This window comes from Thalassophryne amazonica, chromosome 14, assembly GCF_902500255.1.
Source record: "Thalassophryne amazonica chromosome 14, fThaAma1.1, whole genome shotgun sequence".
NCBI classification, from domain to species: Eukaryota; Metazoa; Chordata; class Actinopteri; order Batrachoidiformes; family Batrachoididae; genus Thalassophryne; species Thalassophryne amazonica.
This window is the reverse complement of record NC_047116.1, coordinates 2,766,296-2,789,217: the sequence shown is the minus strand read 5'-3', so window position 1 is coordinate 2,789,217 and position 22,922 is coordinate 2,766,296. Positions and strand designations below refer to the sequence as shown.

General features: G+C 45.8%; 1 protein-coding gene across 1 annotated transcript in view; it reads left to right on the top strand.

Annotated features, from left to right (window-relative positions):
* Window positions 1-22,922, top strand: part of ttn.2 (titin, tandem duplicate 2) — a 472,252-nt gene that overhangs the window by 76,763 nt on the left and 372,567 nt on the right. Inside the window, 25 exon segments of the mRNA XM_034187115.1 lie at window positions 115-678; window positions 850-1,131; window positions 1,231-1,509; window positions 1,598-1,879; window positions 1,988-2,266; window positions 3,413-3,700; window positions 3,789-4,067; window positions 4,157-4,438; window positions 6,058-6,336; window positions 8,858-9,136; window positions 10,077-10,355; window positions 10,436-10,723; window positions 10,836-11,114; window positions 11,547-11,828; window positions 13,572-13,850; window positions 13,933-14,211; window positions 14,289-14,567; window positions 14,641-14,928; window positions 15,020-15,298; window positions 15,527-15,823; window positions 16,826-17,104; window positions 17,202-17,483; window positions 17,595-17,873; window positions 17,967-18,254; window positions 21,260-21,538. Of these exon segments, the coding sequence (XP_034043006.1) occupies window positions 115-678; window positions 850-1,131; window positions 1,231-1,509; window positions 1,598-1,879; window positions 1,988-2,266; window positions 3,413-3,700; window positions 3,789-4,067; window positions 4,157-4,438; window positions 6,058-6,336; window positions 8,858-9,136; window positions 10,077-10,355; window positions 10,436-10,723; window positions 10,836-11,114; window positions 11,547-11,828; window positions 13,572-13,850; window positions 13,933-14,211; window positions 14,289-14,567; window positions 14,641-14,928; window positions 15,020-15,298; window positions 15,527-15,823; window positions 16,826-17,104; window positions 17,202-17,483; window positions 17,595-17,873; window positions 17,967-18,254; window positions 21,260-21,538 (7,329 nt within the window).

Here is a 22,922-nt window from a genome sequence, read left to right as displayed (position 1 = left end):
TTCTTGGTTTATTTGTTTTTGTTGTTGTTGTTTTTAGGTTTTTCAGTGTTTTAAAGTTTCTAAAAGTTTTTTTTTTTTTTTTTTTTTTTTGTATGTTTTACCTGCTCTCCATAGAAATGTACCCAGCAGTTTTTGTGTCAAAACCAGACCCAATGACTTTATTTGTGGGCAAACAAGCAGTGGTCCAGTGCTGTCTCACTGGCTCCTCACCCATGGAAGTTGTTTGGCACAAGGACAACATAGCCATCTCTGCTGAGGGCAACTATGTCATGAAGTGTGAAAAGAACAAGTATTCCCTTTATATTAAGCGTCTTGAGTTGTCTGACCAGGGGGTGTACCTGTGCAAGGCGTCCAACAGTGTCGGCATGGCGACGTGTAGCACAGAGCTCAGGGTTATCGGCAAGCCCAGCTTCGTGAAGATCTTTGAACCAGTGTCAGCTGCTGTCAGTGACCCGCTGAGGCTTGAGTGCCAGGTGGATGAGGACACTGGTGTGGCCCTTACCTGGACAAGGGATGGTAAAAAAGTCCACCAGAGCATGGACTGCAAACTGTCCTTTGAGGACAAGGTGGCTGTTCTCGAGATCCCCAAGTCCAAACTGAAGGACTCTGGGAAATACACGTGTACAGCCATGAATGAGGCAGGAAGCTCATCCTGTGAGGCTGTGGTGACGGTTCAAGGTAAGCTTTTAATGCCGGCCTCTCTCTTCGCTTTTGTGGAAAGACGTATCTCGTGAAATGAGGTGATGGATTGTTGTGAGTCAACTGTCAGCTGATGCTAACACTATGCACTGCTACCTTCGCAGCCTTTCTTTTCAATTCTCACACTCTGTCACTAAAAACTCCTTTCAGAGCCGCCTTCCTTTATCAGGAAATTGGAACCAAAGATCACATGGAAACAGGGTATAGCTGCACGCTTACAGTGCACCATCAAAGGATGGCCAGAACTCCACGTTCACTGGTTCTGGAATGAACGACAGCTTAGTGACGGTGATAAATATAAATCCTCTCTCAAGAATGGCATTGCCTCTTTGGAAATAATGAACCTCTTGGTGACAGACAGCGGTACTTACACCTGTGAGCTATCAAATAATGCCGGCAGTGAGAGCTGCAACACTTTAGTTGCCGTTAAAGGTTTGTCAAACATGTGTCACATTTACTCTGAAGTCCACCCTGAAGTAGAGTTTAGAAAGCATCACGTCTGAATTGTCTGCACTCACCTTTGACACCCAGAGCCTCCGTCCATTAGAAAGGAGCTGCAGGCAGTTGAGGTGGTGAAGGGAGCAGCGGCTCAGCTGGAGTGTGAAATCGCCGGAACAGCTCCGTTTGAAATCAGCTGGTTCAAAAACAAGAAAGCCATCAGTTCTGATCAGAAATACAATGTCAGCGTCCACGATTCTTTGTCCAGACTGGAGATCCAAACATTTGAAAGTGCAGATGTTGGAGATTATCAATGTGTTGTGTCCAATGACGTGGGGAAAGTCATCACTAAGGCGCTAGCTAAACTTAAAGGTTAGTAGCATCTACTCACATTAAAGTGTGTCATTTTCTGAAGTGTGACCTCTTGCTTCAGTCAGATTGTGTTTCATTTGATGGGCAGAGCCGCCAACCTTCTCTAAGAGGGTTGAGAGTGCTACAGCTGTTTTGGGAACTACAGTGAAACTACAGGGAACCATAAAGGGCTCAAGTCCCATCTATGTAAAGTGGATGAAAGACTCAGAGATACTGAGAGACGACGATCCTGGTGTCAAGATGGTGTTTGAGAACAACATTGCTAGCCTTTCCATAATGGCAGTGGCCATCAGTCATGGTGGCAAATACTGGTGTCATACTGAGAATGAGGCGGGGCATCAAAAGTGTGATGCTACTTTGACCGTACAAGGTCAGACGACATCTTTGATGGCTAGATGCAGTATTGTTTTGTTTTTTTAGGACTCTATGGGGTGTTCATCTTTGTGTCTTTGTAACTAATGGGTCTGTCCTATCTTAGAACCTGCCAGAATCGTAGAACCTGCTGAGTGCATTAGTGTGACTGCAGGAGATTCAGCCACATTGGAATGCAAAATATCTGGAAGCCCAGAACTCCGAGTGAGATGGTTTAAAGACGGGAAGGAGATGACAAGTGGCCGTAAATATAAAATGACCCTGAAGGACAATACTGCCACCCTGAAGATTCTTGTGGCAGAAAGAGGAGACACCTCAGAGTACAGTTTGGAGGTGTCCAATAAAGTCGGGAAAGATCAGTGCACATGCTCAATCACCGTTTTAGGTCAGCAACTCCCGTGTAGCTGGTTACTGGTTTCACAGTTTAAAAATAGGTATATGATGGTTAAACGGTCTGGTTTTGGTCCAAGAGTTTACATTAACATCCTCAAACTGAAAAGGTTCTTTTTTTTATTAACTGTAATTAAATATCAAATTCGCTGCACACCCAACTTCCTCTTCTGTATTGTTGGACTGTTTTTGTTTTCTAGTGCATCAGACCTCAAGTTTAGACTGAACTACCAAAAACCACTGTGGTGTCTATCCCCCTTTATATGACACCGAAATAGATCCCTGTCATTTGTCATTATTTGTGCCACTGTGTGTGTCAGGACTATGTGTTTTTGCGCCATCTGCTTTGCTCTGTTGCGCGGCTCCATTAGTTTTTGGTAAAAATTCTTCCATGACATGAGGAGGGTAGATCCAGCTGTCACAGGGTTCACGGGGACATCTTCAGCGACGGCTGGAGCATTGGACAAGTTCTTGGCGTAATTTTTACACTGGATTTAAGAAGTCAGGTGTGTGTTTACACACACACACACACACACACACACACACACACACACACACACACACACACACACACACACACACACACACACACACACACACACACTGTGGGAAGCTCCACAGGCCAGGCAGTGTGTTGGAAAGCTGCCTGCTGGGTCCCGCTGCCCTTAGATTGCTGCTCCGAGAAGAAACTCCTCTCCAGTTTTAAGTCAGCTATTAACAAAGTCAATAAAATGATGGGGATCTGCTTAGGTGTCATATAAAACAAATAATGAATGTCTTCCATTCATGCAGTGGAAAGAATAATTATGTTATTTGTTGAACTGTGGAATGTACCAAACAACTCGACTGACATTTGTGTTCCATAGAAAAAAATTAGTTTCTGTCCACTGTCACTTCCAGTGTTTGGAATAACCCAACTGATCAGATTGACATTCCACAAAAATTCACTTACCCAGAACATAAACAGCAGATTCAGTGGTCAGTAGGGGGCACTAGACTGTTCCTCTCACTACCCATTAGAATGAATGACATCCATCGATGTGACAGCACGTGAAGTTGTGCGCGTTCTGTTTTACATATTAAATGCATTTTTGCAGTCATGAAATTTTAATTAAGACCAGATGTTTTCTTCAACAACCAGATCGGATAATGCCTCCAACGTTCATCAAATCCCTGAAAAGAGTGGATGGGAACATTGGTAATGACGTCTCCATAGACTGTAAGGTGTCTGGGTCCCAGCCCATGACCATAACCTGGTTCAAAGATGACCAGCAAATCAAATGTGGAGCCAAATTCCAGCCGGAATTCAGAGATAACTCAGCTACACTGAGAATCATTCAGCTGGTGAAATCTGATTCTGGAGTTTACAAATGCCATGCCTCGAATTCTGCCGGCTTCAAAGACACCAGCGGCACGCTCTATGTCAAAGGTCACCGACGATTGTCTGACTGTTTATTGTGTTGAGTCCTTCAGTGACGTCATGCTAACGTGACACTCTGTTTGTTGATGGCCTCCAGAGCCCCCAGTGTTCACTGTGAAGCCAGACAACCAGGATGTAGTTCCAGGAACCACTGTTAGGTTCGCAGCAGCCTTCAGTGGAACTGCTCCTTTGGCTGTTAAATGGTTCAGAGAAGAAAAGGAGATTGTAACAGGAGGCTCATACTTCATAAAGAAAGATTCTTCTTCCAGCTCCTTAGAGCTTCACTTGGTGAAACCCAGCGACTCTGCAGTGTACACCTGCCAGGTTTCCAATGACGCCGGGAAAGTGGACTGCACCGCGGCCCTCTTTGTCAAAGGTGGACACCCTCAGTCTTATGTGCATGATGTGACCTTCACTCTAACAGCGTGTCCTCTCAGTCATTAAACTGTTAACCTCTTGTCTCAGAGCCGCCCATCTTCATCAGGAAGCTCCAGCCGTTCCAGCTGGTCACCAGCGGTGCCGCCGCCCTCCTGGAGTGTAGAGCCGCCGGCAGCCCCATCATTTCTTTTACATGGTACAAGGATGAGGCCGAGCTCAGCTCCAGCCGAAAGTATAACGTGGGTCTGAGGGATTTAGTGGCGTCTCTGGAGGTGCTGGACTGCACCCCAGAGGACGGTGGTGATTACGTCTGTATGGCATCCAGCACGGCGGGTAGCGATCGCTGCAGCAGCACGATCACTGTCAAAGGTTGGTTTAGTTCATCAAACCTCCTTTACTTTCTGGACAACATTCTAATTCATCACGTCCTGTGTGACCTTGAAGATATTTTACCATTCTGATAATGAACGTTTGTCCTTTGTTTCACGGCACCTCTCCTGCTGTGACTTTGTTACCATGACAACCTGAAAAATCTGTTTGTATTCTGCTGACAAATTTTGATTTTATTTTAACGTAACGCGCTGTGATTAGTGGATTCTCCCAAACATGGATTTGACTCGTTTATGTTTCCTGCTGCGATACTTCAAACTGAGTTTATGCTGCAGCCAATCATGAGCTGACAGAATAAAGAATAAATGTCCGTCTCCACCAGAGGACAAACACTTCCAAAGCTGGTTGTGGCCGCGTACAGCAGCAAAGCGTTCATCCGCTAACAGCCTGACGGTTGTGACATCATTCAGCTCTGGGAACGTCCTCTGGTGTAACGCCAAGTGAAACGTGGGCGTGTCTTTGGCCTTCTGCTGGTCCTGAACCCAGAGACTCCTGTGTAAATGGTAAATGGACTGCATTTATATAGCACTTTTCCATCTGCATCAGACACTCAAGGGGCTTTACAATAATGCCTCACATTCACCCCGATGTCAGGCTGCTGCCATACAAGGCGCCCACTACACACCGGAACCAACTAGGGGATTAAGGACCTTGCAAAAGGGCCCTTAGTGACTTTCTGGTCAGGCTGGGATTTGAACCGAGGATCCTCTGTTCCAAAGCCCAATGCTTAACAACTAGACCATCACCTCCCCTAAATGTGATGATCCAGGACCTCCTGTGTCCTGGATCATGTCCACAGAAACTCACCACATGTGGTGTCTGATGTTCCCTCACAGTGTCAGTGATCCTACTCATCTGAGACTCACTAAGTAACCATTCATTGGACCCAAAGATCCTCCACACAGACCCGGGACCAAAGACATCTAGTCCTCACCCAAGGACACTGGTTAGAGTCCACGTCTGACACACAGACATTGAGACAGGAAGCACCAGGACCATGAGGACTTGGACCTTTAATCTCCTCTGTTTGGTGATCAGCATCACCAAACACCTCTAACCTTTGACTTCACTCAGATCCCAGTGAGGCATCGATGTGTGAATCAGAGAATCAGAGACCATGTCTAAGAACAGGAGGTGCCACTCTGTCTGTTATCGCAGGTCGGGGACCTGTTTGAGTCCGTGTGGACAGCGGGTTCACCATCCCATTAAAACACGTCACAAAGGTTCACAAAGTCCCATCACTCAAAACTCAGACTGGTTCAATGATGGGTGTGTTTCAGCTCTGACTGCATCCACTAGAGGGCAGAGTCTGAAACCTGGCACACACTGTGACACCACAAGGACTTGAACCTCCCAACCGCTGGTTATATTTCACTAAGAGGTTGGATTTGGTGACACAGGTTCACCTAAATGTTGGTCTTGATAAATTTCTTAATAGAATGAATGGTTTTGTTGGACAGACATTTTAGATGAAACCACTTCACTTTCTGAGGGTGATTTTTTTTTAATGAATGGTGAAATATCTTCCTGTTCACAAAACAGCTTCCACGCATTCATCCCACCTTTTAAACACTTGAATTTGCTGCACGTTCTTGTAGAACCTCCGGTGTTTGTGCGTGCCCTGGAGCCCAAAGATGTAGTCAAAGGTTCTGAGATGATGCTGGAGGCCCAGGTCTCTGGCTCCGCCCCCTTTACTGTGTCCTTTTACAAAAATGCCAAACCAGTCCGGAATGATAAGAGACACAGGATCACCGTGAGGGACGACCTTGTGGCCCTGCAGGTTCTTGCTGTGGAGGCCACGGACGTCGGCTTGTATCAGTGTGCCGTCGATAACGAAGTGGGAGGAGCCTCCTGTGAGTGCCCAGTGACACTCAAAGGTCAGTTTGGACGCAGTATTTATTCATAAATCAACTTTCCAGCTGCATTTGCAGTCTGAATCATGAGGATGTCTCACAAAGCCAGCAGGTTTCTTATTTCCCTGAACACCACAAAATGACAAAATTCATGACACATTTTCCACAAAAAGATGACTCCGCATTAATTTTATTGTGACAATAAAGAGCTGAAGCCCCGCCCCTCTGTTAACTAAAGCACAGAAATGAAGCCCCGCCCCTCTATTAACTAAAGCAAAGTTCTATTAACTAAAGCACAGAAATGAAGCCCCGCCCCTCTGTTAACTCAAGTACAGAGCTGAAGCCCCGCCCCTCTATTAACTAAAGCACAGTCTGAAGCCCCGCCCCTCTATTAACTCAAGTACAGAGCTGAAGCCCCGCCCCTCTGTTAAATAAAGTACAGAGCTGAAGCCCCACCCCTCTGTTAACTAAAGCACAGAGCTGAAGCCCCGCCCCTCTGTTAAATAAAGTACAGAGCTGAAGCCCCGCCCCTCTGTTAACTAAAGCACAGAGCTGAAGCCCCGCCCCTCTGTTAAATAAAGTACAGAGCTGAAGCCCCGCCCCTCTATTAACTAAAGCACAGTCTGAAGCCCCGCCCCTCTATTAACTCAAGCACAGAGCTGAAGCCCCGCCCCTCTGTTAAATAAAGTACAGAGCTGAAGCCCCGCCCCTCTGTTAAATAAAGTACAGAGCTGAAGCCCCGCCCGTCTGTTAAATAAAGTACAGAGCTGAAGCCCCGCCCCTCTGTTAACTAAAGCACAGAGCTGAACCCCCACGTCTCTGTTAAATAAAGTACAGAGCTGAAGCCCCGCCCCTCTGTTAACTAAAGCACAGAGCTGAAGCCCCGCCCCTCTGTTAAATAAAGTACAGAGCTGAAGCCCCGCCCCTCTGTTAACTCAAGCACAGAGCTGAAGCCCCGCCCCTCTATTAACTCAAGCACAGAGCTGAAGCCCCGCCTCTCTGTTAACTCAAGCACAGAGCTGAAGCCCCGCCTCTCTGTTAACTAAAACACAGAGCTGAAGCCCCGCCCGTCTGTTAATTAAAGCACAGAGCTGAAGCCCCGCCCCTCTATTAACTCAAGCACAGAGCTGAAACCCCGCCCCTCTGTTAATTAAAGCACAGAGCTGAAGCCCCGCCCCTCTGTTAATTAAAGCACAGAGCTGAAGCCCCGCCCCTCTGTTAATTAAAGCACAGAGCTGAAGCCCCGCCTCTCTATTAACTCAAGCACAGAGCTGAAGCCCCGCCCCTCTGTTAGTTAAAGCACAGAGCTGAAGCCCCGCCTCTCTATTAACTCAAGCACAGAGCTGAAGCCCCGCCTCTCTGTTAACTAAAGCACAGAGCTGAAGCCCCGCCCCTCTGTTAATTAAAGCAGAGCTGAAGCCCCGCCCCTCTGTTAACTCAAGCACAGAACTGAAGCCCCGCCCCTCTGTTAATTAAAGCAGAGCTGAAGCCCCGCCCCTCTGTTAACTCAAGCACAGAGCTGAAGCCCCGCCCCTCTGTTAACTCAAGCACAGAACTGAAACCCCGCCCCTCTGTTAATTAAAGCACAGAGCTGAAGCCCCGCCCCTCTGTTAATTAAAGCACAGAGCTGAAGCCCCGCCCCTCTGTTAATTAAAGCACAGAGCTGAAGCCCCGCCTCTCTATTAACTCAAGCACAGAGCTGAAGCCCCGCCCCTCTGTTAGTTAAAGCACAGAGCTGAAGCCCCGCCTCTCTATTAACTCAAGCACAGAGCTGAAGCCCCGCCTCTCTGTTAACTAAAGCACAGAGCTGAAGCCCCGCCCCTCTGTTAATTAAAGCAGAGCTGAAGCCCCGCCCCTCTGTTAACTCAAGCACAGAACTGAAGCCCCGCCCCTCTGTTAATTAAAGCACAGAGCTGAAGCCCCGCCCCTCTCCTCACTGAACTTCAGTCTACACTTCCTCATTGCTGTTCGTCTGAAGTACTTTCTGTGTTGAGTGTTGATGTTCGTGTTCGTGTTCTTCAGTCAGTCACATGATGTTTTTCTTCAAACCGGACTGACATCAGGGTATCCTCTGTTCTTTGGACTCGGCTCTCGCGCCATCGTTTCTCTTTGTTTTCGTGAACTGGTGAACGTGTGTCACATGGATCAGTGGGTGTGACGGTGAACGGTTGGCGTCACCGTGAGTGACTCTGGTCCACGTGTCAGTCAGCCCGAGAACTCAGCGGAAGCGTCTGCTGCAGACCTGACACGTCGTCTTCTGTATGGTCCCGTTTGACAGGAAGAACGTCGCTGATGTTGAGTCCATGTGGCAAATTATTCAAGCAGCTCAGTAGTCAAATGTTCACTTTTAGCTTCTTGGTGAAATCTCAGAACCAGTAAAAAGAAATGCTGTGATCATGAAGATGGAGATATGAGAGGCTAGCCAGGAGAAGGGGCGTGGCTTCCGCTTTGCTTTGATCACCTGACTGATGATGCAGACTGGCTTTGTGAGGCCCACGTTTCGACGGAACTGCCGGTAACAGGCGTGTGGTGTTTTTGCTTGTAGAACCTCCTTCCTTTGTGCAGAAGTTGGAGAATGTGAGCGCGCTGGTGGCCAGCGACATTTCTCTGCGGTGCGCTCTGAAGGGCTCCGAGCCCATCACCGTCATCTGGCTGAAAGACAATCAGGAGCTCACAGAGGCTGAGAACATTCACATTAAACACCAGCACAACACCGCGCTGCTGCACATCACCAACCTGCAGGGAAAACATGGCGGCAAATACGTGTGCCAGGCCCACAATCAGGCCGGGAGCCAGACCTGCTCCGCCGTGCTGACGGTCAAAGGTCGGTGGAGTCTCCACGGTGTTCCTCCTCAACTGGTAAAGTACCAAACAAATCCTTTGGTGGAACATAAATCAGACTCTTGAGCACATTAGGGGCTGTGTTGAACCCTGGTCACTGACTGGAGCACAGCCTCAGAGCTCCGCCCACAATAAGGTTATACTAACACACAAAAACAAAGGACATCATCAAATCATCAGGCCTCAATCAGACACACATCCTGCCACTTGATGAAAAATATGGGCCTGATTTACTAAAGGTGTGTGTGTGCGTGCGTGTGTGTATGTGCGTGTGTCTGCTGAGGGTTGCATCTTTGGCCTTAGAGCAGTTCTTTGAACAGAGAGCAGTTCTTTGAACAGAGAGCAGTTCTTTGAACAGAGAGCAGTTCTCTGTGCATTCCATCAGCAGAACACAGCATAATTTTTCACCACTTTCCTTAAATACCACTGATGGAACAATAATTAAATGTCTGAAATAATACATTGTTGTTTTTTTAAATTGGCAGCGTGTGAACACGCTCAGTTATGTGGCAGAGTTTGTGCAGATCAAAGCACAAAGCACATCACTGCAAATGGCTGATTGAGTTTCATTTTGTATCTGCAAAATCCTCATTTTGCACGCTGCTGTCTTTGAAATGTGACCACCCGCTACCACGTGTGCTGACACTCTTAGTATGTCATGCCCTAAATCTTGATGAAAATTTGACAGATTCGTCGCCACAGTCAACATATCATCAGACATAAACCACAAGGAGTTGCTACACCAGTAAGTGTGCAGCACCAGTTATTCACCACTAAATGTAACCACTATCTGGTTTAGACCTGGTCACTTTACCAGCAGTTGACGAGGAGTGCCATTGGTTGATTTTAGGTGTTAATTTTGATTTCTTTTTTTGTGTGTGTGTCTCTGCTGCATTAATAAATTGTTGACTTTGACATCTCAGAACCAGCGCAGGTCACAGAGGAGGCCAAGTCCATTAGTGTAACTCAGGGGGATCCTGCCACGCTTGAGGCTCGGTTCTCAGGCACCAAGCCCCTGAAGGTCCATTGGACGAAGGCAGGCAAAGAGCTGAGCTCAGGACAAAGATATAAAATCCAGAACACAGACACAAGCTCTGTGCTAAAGATTGTGAAAACGGAAAAAAGTGATAGCGGTGACTACACCTTTGAGGTTTCTAATGATGTTGGACACAGTTCTTGCGAGGCTGCACTCACCATCCTAGGTGAGTTCCGAAGTCGTAGCTCAGGGTTTGAAGGGATGGTGCTTGGTTTCATCTATAAAGGGTTCCTCTCTGTTTGTCAGATCAAATCATTCCGCCGTCGTTCACAAGAAAACTGAAGCCGACTGAAGGTATTAAAGGCTCCTTTGCCTATCTGGAGTGTCTGGTTTCAGGTTCTTTGCCAATGATGGTACAGTGGTACAAAGATGAGAAAGAGATCCAGGGCGATGACAAATACAAATGCAGCTTCTTTGAACATGTTGCTTCCCTGGAAATCTCTCATCTTGACAGTAAAGACAGCAGCAGCTACACCTGCATCGCTAAGAACACGGCCGGATCAGTCCAGTGTTCTGGGATCTTATTTGTCAAAGGTTTGGATTCATTTAAGCTTTTTTTTTTCCTCCCATGTTTGTAGTTTGATGCGTTCAATGAAAAGGATCTTTTCCGTTTATGCATGTTTAATAACGGCTTTTTTCCCTGCAGAGCCGCCGTGCATTCTTGAGAAACCTGAATCCATGAGTGTTGTCCCCGGGTCAAAGGTCCAGTTCACTGTTCTTTTCTCTGGCACGGCTCCACTCAGCATCAAATGGTTTAAAAACAAGAAGGAGGTTTTGTCCAGTGCTAACTGCTCTGTGATGAAAGACAATACATCCAGCTCTCTGGAACTCTTCTTTGCCAGAACCTCAGATTCTGGAGAATATGTCTGTGAAATAAAGAACGATGTTGGTGCCACGTCGTGCCAGTCAACCCTCTTTGTCAAAGGTTATCAGTCTTCATGATAAAAAATGTCTCCATCCATCTGTTAGCTGGCAGTTTCAATTTGGAAAAGCCAAAACATTCACAACCCACAAGAAAAAGCTGACCAGCAGAGGGCAGTAGTTTAAAATGAACACTGCTCTTTGAGAAGGTCACAGCAAAAACTCTGACCATTTGAGTCTGTTGGTATAAATTCCCAACGGGTCCTTGGAGAGTCACGCCTTCATCATCCTCACTGTACCGGAGTGACAAAAACACCGTGATCATGCGTAAATTACAACTCCGTCCTGGTTTTTCTAGAGACTTGTCACAGTCATTAAATATTTTGCCAACTTAACAGATTTGTGTCACATTTGGATGGAAACATTTCTTTTGAGTTCAAAGTTTTCTTCTCACCGCCTTTGATGCTCACTTCTGTCATTTAACTTTCTTCTTTAGAGCCTCCTAAGTTCACACGGACCCCGGCCAGAGTGTCCGTGGTCCGTCCAGGTCAGACTCATGTGTTTGAGTGTCAGGTGACCGGCACACCTGAGATTGACACCTGCTGGTTCAGAGAGGGTTCTGAGATCAGTGCCGGCGATCGGTACCGAACCGCTTTTGTTAATTCTGTGGCCACTTTGGAGATTTGTTGGCCTGAAAGTAAAGACAGCGGCCTTTACTACTGTGAGGCGCGCAATGAGGCTGGCAGCGAGAGCTGCAGCATGGAGCTGAAGGTCAAAGGTCAGTCACATGTGAAGATGGGGACGAGCTGTGAACTGTTTCAGCATTGTGGGTTTTTAATCTTAAGTGTTACATGACTAGTTTCTCTTCCTAAGTGGAAAACAACCAACAGCTGGTAAGCGGTAAGGTACTGATAAGGATGAACTCACCATGTCCCCGTGGTTGTTTTGCAGTGTGAAAACCAAAGGATGTTCTCACCAATCCATCATGGTGTCACTGCAGATGCTTATTTTCTGCTCACGTGTTCATCTAAAACCCAGAGTCAGAAAAAGTTGGGACGGGATGGAAAATGATAAAATAAAATATAAATCCAGTCTCTGTATTCTCCTCTTCTGCAGCCATGGCCTTTGTGTTTGATCTGGAGCACATTGTGTCCACTTTTTCAAAAAGAAAAAAAAGGTCTGGAATGCTGCTTGCGGATTCTGGGTTAACATGAGGCTCCTTTTTACACAGTAAAGGTTTAAGTGACATTTGTGAATGTAAGTCTGTACTGTAGCAAAGATTTCCCAAAGTACTCTCATGTCCATATGGTTATATCATCTATTGATGAATGAGTGTCATTGATGCAGTGCCGTCTGAGGGATCAGAGGTCACGGGTGTTCAGTTTAGGTTTGCACTCTTGCCCTTGACAGACTAAAATTCCTCCAGATTCCTTGAATTGTTTGATGATATTTTACACTTCAGAGGGAGAAAGATGCAAATCTATTCCCATCTTTCTTTGAGGAACATTGTTTTGAAACATTTCTATAATGTTCTCACACATTTGTTGACAGACTGAAGATTCTCTGTCCATCTTTGCTCCTCAGAGACTTATAGCCTTTCATGCAAACTGCTTTTGGACCAAATCAGGATTCATATCACTAATTTTTAAATACCATGATTAAACTTCTTACCTCATTAGTAAGTAAGTCTGTTTTGACTGCTCGCTTGTTTTCACTCAGGGTCGCCACAGCAGAACCAAGGTGGATCCACATGCTGATTTGGCACAAGTTTTACACCGAATGCCTGTCTGGCACAATTCCACATTGCATGTAGAAATGTGACAGAGGTGGGATTTGAACCTTATCCCTTCTTTGGAATGTGTTTTAGGCCTTAAATGTAGGAATGGATGAATTTTAACAAATTAAATTGAGCAGAAAAAAACTTGAAATATGTTGGATTTGTACCGTCCACAGTGGAACAGGAGTCAAAGTAAATATAAGAATCACTGTGTGTGTGTGTGGGGGGGGGGTAAATTAGTTTGTTTGTTTTTTCCGTACAGCCCCAAGTTTTTGGGAAGTACGGGATTTGCAGTTGTATTTATTGCTTGGCCATTACCCAGTTGCAGCTCTATTTTAATCTGTATTTTGACTCTTGTAGAGAAGAAATTCTTCTCATTCTTCTCTACAAGAGTCAAGACAGAAGTCAGACCACCAGAGCAAGAATTTTAGCTGAGGAAGCTTCTGCGATTTGAAGTGAAACGTCCTCGCGTCAAGTAACTCAGGCCAGTCAAAGATTCAAGCTTCTCTACTATGGAAACCACCTGGACAACTGAGAGCCTACACAGAAACACTGCTGTAATGTGGTCATTCATTCATTCATTCATTCATTCATTCACTCATTCATTCAGCATTGGATCAGTAAAGGTGATGAAAACCTAAAGCTGTGCTTATCGGAGGAGTTTGATGAGTTCTGAAGTTAAAATGTGCGTCACTAAGGAAGTCTTGATGAAAATGAGATGTTTGTTTTTTGCTCTCCTCTCAGCGCCACCGTCGTTTGTTAGCGATCTGTCTTCAGCTGACGTTGTGAAGGGCTCCAGTGCTCATTTTGAATCTCAGGTCACTGGCTCAGCTCCTTTTGATGTAAAGTGGCACAAAGACGGGAAGGAGATCAAACCCAGCGCTAAATATGGATTTTCCCAGGTCAAGGGCAACCTGGGTCTTGATGTGCACAAATGTGACGCGGTAGATGTTGGGGAATATCAGTGTACCGTGACTAACGAGGTGGGAAGCTGTAGCTGTAAAACTACGTTAACCATCAAAGGTTGGTCTCGTTAGAAAGACTGATGTGTTTTATCGTTCGTTGCTGCTGCATCTAATGGACGTTTACTTGGTCTTCCTGATAGAACCTCCAACGTTTGTCCAGAAGATTGAGAACACTGCCACTGTTCTGGGTAAAATGGCAGAATTTCGGTGTGTGGTGAAGGGTTCGCCCACTCTTTCAGTACAATGGCAAAAAGATGAGAACTGGATCTTGGAGGATGCAAATATTGAGAGAACATTTGAGAACAATGTGGCTACGCTCAGGATTTCTGCCTGTGAGGCGAGTCACAGTGGAAAATATACCTGCCAGGTGGTAAACGAGGCCGGTCAGGATAAATGCTTCGCCACCCTGACGGTGCAAGGTATAATCGCTGTGCTTAGCTTCAAAGCTGCTCCCACAGAGAGGAGATGGCTGATCTGTCCTTTGTTTGCATTGTAGAGCCTCCGGAGATCACAGAAAAACCAGAGATGATAAAGGTGACAGTTGGTGATCCAGTCAGTCTGGACTGTAAAGTGAAAGGTTCTCCTGAGCTCAGAGTGAAATGGAAGAAAGATGGCAGGGAGATTCAGTCCATCAGACGACACAAGCTGAGCTTTCAGAACAATGTGAGCAGGCTCACAATTCAGTCCGCTCAGAAAGAGGACCAAGGAGACTATGTCTTTGAGGTCGCCAACCACATCAGCAGCTGCCACTGCCAAGTCAAAGTCATTGTTCTAGGTTGGTGCTCAGAGTGACATCCTGTGCTCTTTTGTACCATGTTCTAAGTGTTTAATTATTTCTTTGGTAACAGAACAAATCATTCCTCCGAGCTTCATCAAACCCCTGGTAGACATGCACGAGATTTTGGGCTCCTTTGTTCACATCTCCTGCACATTTTCTGGGTCTCTGCCGATCACCGTGGAATGGCAGAAAGACGGGCAGAAAATCTCTAGTGGTGTAAAACACAAACTCGTTCAGCAGGACAATTCAGTGTCCGTTGAAATGGAACACCTGGAGAGGTCTGACGCAGGATCCTACACCTGCAAACTGACCAACATGGCAGGAGTGTGCCAATGCATGGGTTTGCTCAGGGTCAAAGGTTAGACCATGTCTTTTGTTTGTGTTCGCTCATGCAGTCGTTTCCATGAAGGTGAGGCTGTTTCTAACCTGGTCCATATTGTTCTCTTCAGAACCTCCCAGCTTCGTGGTGGTTCCTGAGTCCCAGGTGGCTCTGCCCAATGCCACTGTGCAGTTCAAAGGCACATTTAAGGGAACCGCTCCTTTCACAGTAAAATGGTTCAAGGAGGACATGGAGCTCATGACGGGTCCCACTTGTTTCACTGGGCTGGAGGGGACCTCTTGCTTTTTAGAGCTCTGTCTGCTGGCTGTCACTCAGAGTGGACTTTACACATGCCAAGTCACCAATGAGGCTGGTTCTGCACGCTGCAGTGCGGATTTGACAGTCAAAGGTTGTATTTATGTCTTTCAGATCAACTCTTGGTGGTGAAGTCCTGCTACGTTTGTTTTCCGTGCTCACCCATGTGTTTTCTGCTGCAGCTTCTCTTTAAGAACTGTTGGTTGTGTTTTGTGTGGAAGCTGCGTTTTCTCGACCTGCCTGCTTCTTCTTCTGTCTGCACCTGCTGCTTGTAGCTGTTGATGCTTCCTGCAGCTAATGTATCTGTATTTTGGCTTTCCAGAACCACCTGGGTTTGTACTGAAACTTCCCGCCACTAAGTGTGTGAAGCAGGGAGAGCCACTCCACATGGAGTGCAAAGTGAGTGGCTCCGCCCCGCTCAAAGTCACCTGGTACAAACATGATACCAAGGTCATAGACGGGAGGAACTGCAGGATGTCTTTTGTTGACACTGTAGCGGTTCTGGAACTGCTGTCCTCCGGCTTTGATGATGATGGCGTTTACACCTGTGAAGTTCAGAATGACGCTGGCAGCATCAGCTGCAGCACCACGCTAACCGTTAAAGGTCAGCCTCTCCGCGGCTAGCATGCAACAAACAAAACATTCCACTCACAGTGCAGAGATTCCCAGGACACTCACATGTGCTGATGATTACACCTGTTTGTTAGCTGTAGTTCCTTCAGCCTTTGATCACAGCTTCGTCATTGTAGATCCAGGAACTTTCCACATGTTTGGGTAGAATACATTCTATTGTCCCAGTGGGAACATTCCTTGTTTTTGGAATATTGTAACAGCAAAGCTCTGGGAAAAGTTCTATCAAATTTGTTTAGTTCCTGAAAAGTTTCACAGCGAGTTCTTGATTTGTTTTGGATGATCTTCAGCAGCAGCAGCTCCGGCTTCTTCAGCCTCTCAAACAATTCTGCCAAACAAACTTCAACAAAAACAGCACAGCTTTTACCCAGATGTCTTTATTTCATTTCATTTTCAGATTCCCTCGACTCGCGAGCTTCACTGATATTATTCTCTTTTCATTCTTCACCTGATAATCATTCCATTATTTTTGTGTCTCTCCTAAAATGCTGCATTTGTCCTGATTTTGACTTTATATCAAAAGCTGCTGTCTGAAATTAAGAATTACAAAAAAGTCCTTGATAAATCAGCTGTTTTAGCTGTCGAGTCTCAAACCTCCACTCCACATTATCTCATTACCGTTCCAGCAATATTTGACAAAAATGTCTGTAGCTATGGTTACATAGTCACACACCCACAAGAACCCTCGAACCTCAACTGTGCTTATAACAAACTTACTGCAGGTCCAGTCGTGGTTCCAGTCGACCTCTTCAGCTTCTCTGTGGTTCCAAAAATCCTTGATTTAAAAAAAAAAAAAATTCTGTAGTACTTCTTCTAACAACCTTCTGTAGCAACTCCAGTATCTTGGTTGTCATCTCGTCTTTGCTGCAGTTCTTTCTACACTTTCCACAACACTGACTGCAAACACGGACACACTGAACCACACTGAAGTCAGCTTCAAGCTCTTTGTCCGTGTTTCGACCCCTTTAACACGTTACCCATCTTTTTGTAGACCCTCCGTCTTTTGTCAAAGTCCCTGAGCCTGTTGAGGGGCTGAAGGGGAAGGATGTGAGTCTGTGCTGCGAGCTGAGCGGTACAGCTCCATTCCAGGTGGTCTGGTACAAAGACAGAAAGCCTCTGATGGAGAGCAGGAAGTATAAGATGGTGAGCGAGGGCGGTTCGGCTACGCTGCATGTCGGTGGGATAGAGGCCTCGGACGTCGGCGAGTACGAGTGCAAAGTGTCGAACAGTGTAGGAAGTGACACCTGCCAGACGGCACTTAAACTCAGAGGTCAGTAGATGGTCTGAAATGAAGATCATGATTTTTGGGTTTTCATGACTGTGTCACTTTTGCTGACTTGCCTTTTGGGTTTGTTTCCTCTCCTCAGAGCCGCCGTCATTTGTGGAGAAACTGTCAAACATGACAGTGATACTGGGAGAGGAGGTGACCCTTGTGGTCACTGTTAAAGGCTCTGAACCCATTATTGTGTCCTGGGTTCAGGACAAGGATCACATACTCAGGGACAGTGACAACATGAAAATCACCTTTGAGAACAACAAGGCTGTTCTTAAAGTCTTTAAAGCTGACGCAGCCGTGGCAGGAAAATACACGTGTCAGTTAAGAAACGATGCCGGCAGTGTGGAGTGTTTCGCTCACTTGACGGTTTTAGGTTTGTAGAAGTATAATTCTCTCTTTCTCTTTCTCTTTTTGATGGTTGCTGTTTGGTTTTTCACTGCAGCTTGAGTTTAAAATGTTCTGCCCATTCTCTGTGAATTTTCAGAGCCGGCTCAGATCGTGGATAAGCCCGAGGTTCTGAGCGTGACAGCAGGTGATATTGCCGCCCTGGAGGTCAAAGTGTGTGGAACGCCGCAGCTCATCCCTAAGTGGTTCAGACATGGCACTGAGCTGACCTCTGGCAAGAAATACAAAATTTCATTTTCTAGGATGATTTCCAGCCTGAATGTTCTCTCTGCGGAGAAACTAGATGCTGGAGAATACACCTTTCAGGTCATGAATGAAGTTGGGAAAGACCTGAGTAAAATTAATCTGAATGTTTTAGGTTGGTTTCCTTTTTTGACCTGCAGAATACAGGTTTGTTTGTTTGTTTTTTTATTGGCTGATGGGATGCTGTTGGTGTCTCTGCCCCATACAGATAAGATCATTCCTCCAACCTTCACCAGGACTTTGAAGGACTGTGACACAGTTGTTGGAATAGTGGGAGAGATGGAGTGCAAAGTATCAGGGTCACCACCTTTCATTGTCTCCTGGTACCACGATGAGGAGGAGATCCAGAGCGGTCCAAATTATGAGATTTCATTCAGTGATAACAGCTGCACACTCCGGGTTCCCACCCTGAAACTGTCTGACTCCGGAGTCTACAAATGTAAAGCTGTCAACAAGGCCGGATCCAGCCAAACCAGTGCCTCCTTGGTGGTCAGAGGTCAGTATGTCCATTGATCTCCTTCTCGCTATCCAGCAGAGAACTCCTGCAGGAAGACCTTTAGTTTCATGTGTAAACTCAGAGTTTCCCAGGTGAACCCTGAGCTGCCGTTTGCACAGCGACTGAGGGGATGACCTCGTACATACGTGTGACCAGAATGAGTGATTCTGGATTCCAGAACTCACCCAGAATGACCCAGACAACAGTTCTGAATGTCCAGTAAAGAACACAGACTCTGTCAGCTTTACTTTCAGAGTGAATGATGAAGTGACAGAACAAGTCGGGTCTGATTTACTAAGATCCCAGATAACAAGTGCTAAATTATCTGGGTTTTCCAAACTTTTTTTTTAGTTGGAGTAATTATGACAGCGAGCGGTGACGTGATGCAGACAGAGATTCAGTCAGCCACTTGCAGCTCTGCACCTTGTGATCATTTACACATGACCTCTGACACGTAACTGAGCGTGTTCATGCGCTGCTAACTTAAAAAAAAAGATCTACTGTTTCAGACATTTAATTATTGTCCCGTTGATGTTATTTCAGCAAATTAGTGGATAATTACACTGCGTTCTGTCAGTGGAACACACACAGAACCGATTAAATCAGCTGTGATCAGCACACACAGACTCTGAGGTGTGTGTGTGTGTGTGTGTGTGTGTGTGTGTGTGCGCGCGCGCGCGCGTGTGCTGAGGACAAAGTGTGACACAAACTTAATTAATTTGAATTTCTTTTCTGTTTTCTTCTCATTCACACAAAACAAGGTTCACATTAGAGAAAGACATTTTTTTTATGTTCATCACAAAGTGACTTTAAAGTCCATCAGGACTCACACAAAAATGCACTTTGTGCTCAGCACAGAAAAGCTCAGAACTTTGATCCTCCTGTGACACATGGAGACATTTGTTCTTAACGAAACAAGCAGATTATAAACCAGCCGTTCACTCTTTAAATATGTCCAACATTTACCATGAGTGGTTTCTTTAAATCTTCTGTCTGCGAGTACGCGGCGGCATCGCAGCTGCTGGAACCAGCAGTCTGTCAAACACAGCACCCAGGTTTCAAACGCACAATATGCAGACGCAATCACAACCCAATGAATGTACGTTTGATGTTGTTAAATCTTGGCGCATGTGCAAAATTCACATATTTCTATGTCCACTGCCCAGACTTTTGCAGACTCAGGTGGACACACCCCAAATTGTATATTCATGAAGGTGAAACGCAATCCTCAGCAGGTGTTTGTGCACATTTACACATCTAAGGGTCCTGTCCCACTGGCGTTTAGGAGGATTTGTGGATGGAATGCGCACAAAAGTGGCCCACATCCACCAAACAACCGCAATAACCGTGTAACATTCCTGTATGAGTCGGCCGCCATCCGAACATGTCCGTGATCATCTGCAGAGACACGCGTGTCCGCAGCCAGGATTTTTGAGCCGCTCAAAAATCCTGCTGCGGATGAGATCCGCATCACTGCCTGAACACATACTGAAGACATACGCAGGACATACACAACCAACACGCTGCATATCCCCTGTCATCCGCTGATATCCGCAACCAACAGGTTGGCGCGGCTTGGCAGCGGACCGGGACAGTGGACCGGGACAGCGTGCAAAACAGATATGACGCGTGCCCAGCACGGCCACATCACAGTCGCAAATGTTATGTCGCGCATGCAGACAGAGTGGGCACAGATGGAGCGAGTGCATCACGGCCGCTGTGCTCCTCATGAGGCACCTCCGCGGTCGCCTTCGCTTCTGTTCCCTGTTATATCCGCTTTTCTCCCTCATGTATTCGCTAATCCACCCCGGGACATTTGTCATTTCCGCCCACCTTTGTTGCGGATGCTCAGCTTTTGTCTCCTCATTTCATGCGCAAATCCTCCTAAACGCCAGTGGGACAGGGCCCTAAACCTTTTAGTATTTCAGGCCTGTTCCCGCCGTAGTTAAGTTGACTAAACAGTTTCCTGTGGAGGTCTTTCAGCTCAGTTCAATCACTCAGTAATAAATTTAAAAACTAATACATCCGTCTCAGAGAGGGGAACCTCAGGTTTAGGTTTCATGGCTAACTGTGTCCCACCTGGACTCAGAACACCTTGGGTTCAAACAGGAGGAACATGTAGATGCAGCCCTGGAGAAGATGAGGATAAAGCATGGACAGATCACTCCAGCAAGATTTTACCACAAACTGTGAAAACTGGCACAGAGCAGGTTCACCGCATGTTAATGAATTCAGATCACATGTTCTGTTTGATTATGAAAAATACATTTGTGCTCAAAAGGTTACATACTCTGGCAGAATTTTACTTTTTTGGCCATTTTTTTTTAGAGAATATGAATGACAACACAAAAAAAATCACCACTCTGATCTTCATAGTGGAGAAGGATGTTCTTTCACCAGAACAGATCAAATCTAGGCTCACACCTCAGATGGACCTTCTGGCAATTTGCAGCTAAACTTTCAGGTCTTCTTGTGAAGAAAATGCTCCTCTGTAGCACGTCATACATGAAGCTGGATAACTGCTGATACAAAATGCACAATGTCTCCAGTCACAGAAGCCTGGAACTTCTTCTGGGTTGTCTGGGTGTCTTGGTGGCTTTCCTCACTCTTCTTCAGTTTCTGAGAACTGTCTGCTCCACACAGATTGACCACAGAGTGTCAAACTGTTTGTATTTCTTCATAACTGATGTCAGTAAAGTCTGAGACATATTGAGTGGCAGCTTCACCATCAGAGAGCCTCGACCACAACAGACTGAAACACACAGTATGAAGAACAGGGGGACGGAAACTTATGATCATGTGGGTCGTTTCTGTTGTCATTATGATTAAAAGAGAGGAAACACAATAAATGTCTTCACCCAACCACCAACCATGAGGGAAAACACGTTACTGTGTTATCATTCATATTTATGGAAAAAAAAAATCAACAATTCTGCCAGAGGATGTAAACTTCTGGAGTCGGAGTCCACTGTGTTGATGTCCTTTATGATCTTGCTTGCATCCAGAACCTCCATCTTTTGTGGTGCCGCCGCAGCCTGTAGAGACCCTGCCAGGTGCTACGGTAACCTTCTCAGCCATAGTTAAAGGCAGCGTCCCCCTCAGGCTGAAGTGGTTCAGAGGCACCAAAGAGATCCTCCCAGGACGGGGATGTAATTTCTCCCTGAAGGACAATCAGGTGGTTCTGGAGCTTTTCCAGGTGGACAGGTCTCACGCTGGAGAGTACATCTGCCAGATCATCAATGATGCCGGAAAGAACAGCTGCCCCGTCAACCTGATGGTCAAAGGTCAGTTCCTTCTTACCGCCGTCTTTGCAGGATTTGAAAGTCACAGCCACAGATGTCGGAAATTAAAGTCTTTAGTTTTTAATTCATCTGGATCAGTCCGATGGGGTCGTGTGAAGGCAGATCCACATCATCCATCAGCAGTTCACAGGAAATGTTTCTTGTCTTTCAGTTTGGATTTTGATTCCAATGTTTTTGTTTACTTCATCTTCACACTGCTGAAAATTCTTCTTCACTGAATTCAGAATTTTGGAAAAAATTTAATTTATATAGCACCAAATCACAACAAAGCTGCCGCAAGACGCTTCACACGAGTAAGGTCTAACCTTACCAACCCCCAGAGCAAGAACACAGGTGACAGTGGTAAGAAAAACTCCCTCTGATGATATTGAGGAAGAAACCTCAAGCAGACCAGACTCAAAGGGGTGAGGGTAAGGTTTTTAAAAAGCTTTACAAAGGTGAAGAAACAGAAAACGGGAATTCAAAACAAAATGACATAACAACAAAAGAACATGTATTTGATGAGAAGTCCACAGAGGCAGTTATGCCACAGGCAGGGGTCATCCAGCAGTCCTCATGCCGTCAGTGGGCCTACTCCCATGGCAACATCCATTCCAATAGCAGACTGCAGTGCGACATCAACTTCAGGCCTGGCATCCCACGATCAGTCCAGCACCCTGTGACCTGCAGCCATCAATCCTCCAATTCTATGTGATGTTATCCATACCTCGGACAGAGAGAACAAGAGCAGAATCAGTCAACCAGAAGAACTAAACCTAAGGTATAATTCATCCACAGTAAATCACCAGGAAAGCCCAGAAAATAGAAATGTGATCACCGGCCACTAGCCCCAAGCCTCACTAACAGACCCAAAATTTAGATAAAGTTGAGGCAGACACCTGTTCTGTTACTAATAAAATGAATTTAAAAGAGTAAAAAACATAGTTCCATACTATGCCAGTATGCTAGCCATACGAAAGGGAAAATAAGTGCGTCTTAAGCCTGGACTTGAAAGTCTCCACAGAATCTGTTTTATTGATGCAGGGAGATCATTCCACAGAACAGGGGCACGATAAGAGAAAGCTCTGTGACCTGCAGACTTCTTATTCACCCTAGGGATACAAAGTAGTCCTGCACCCTGAGAACACAAAGCCCAGGCTGGTACGTAAGGTTTAACCCCTTAACGCCCGAATTTATATAGTTGTATATAAAAAAATGTTTTGTGTGTGTTTTTGCCTTTAAGTAGATGGTAAATAATGTTGAGATTATTAATTTCACTTCTGCACAAAAACTAGATAGTAATATTGGGTATTCTGGTAATGACTTTATGTTATAATGTTATAATAATAATGATGGTATGTTGCAAATTTGCGACAACAGGCATACA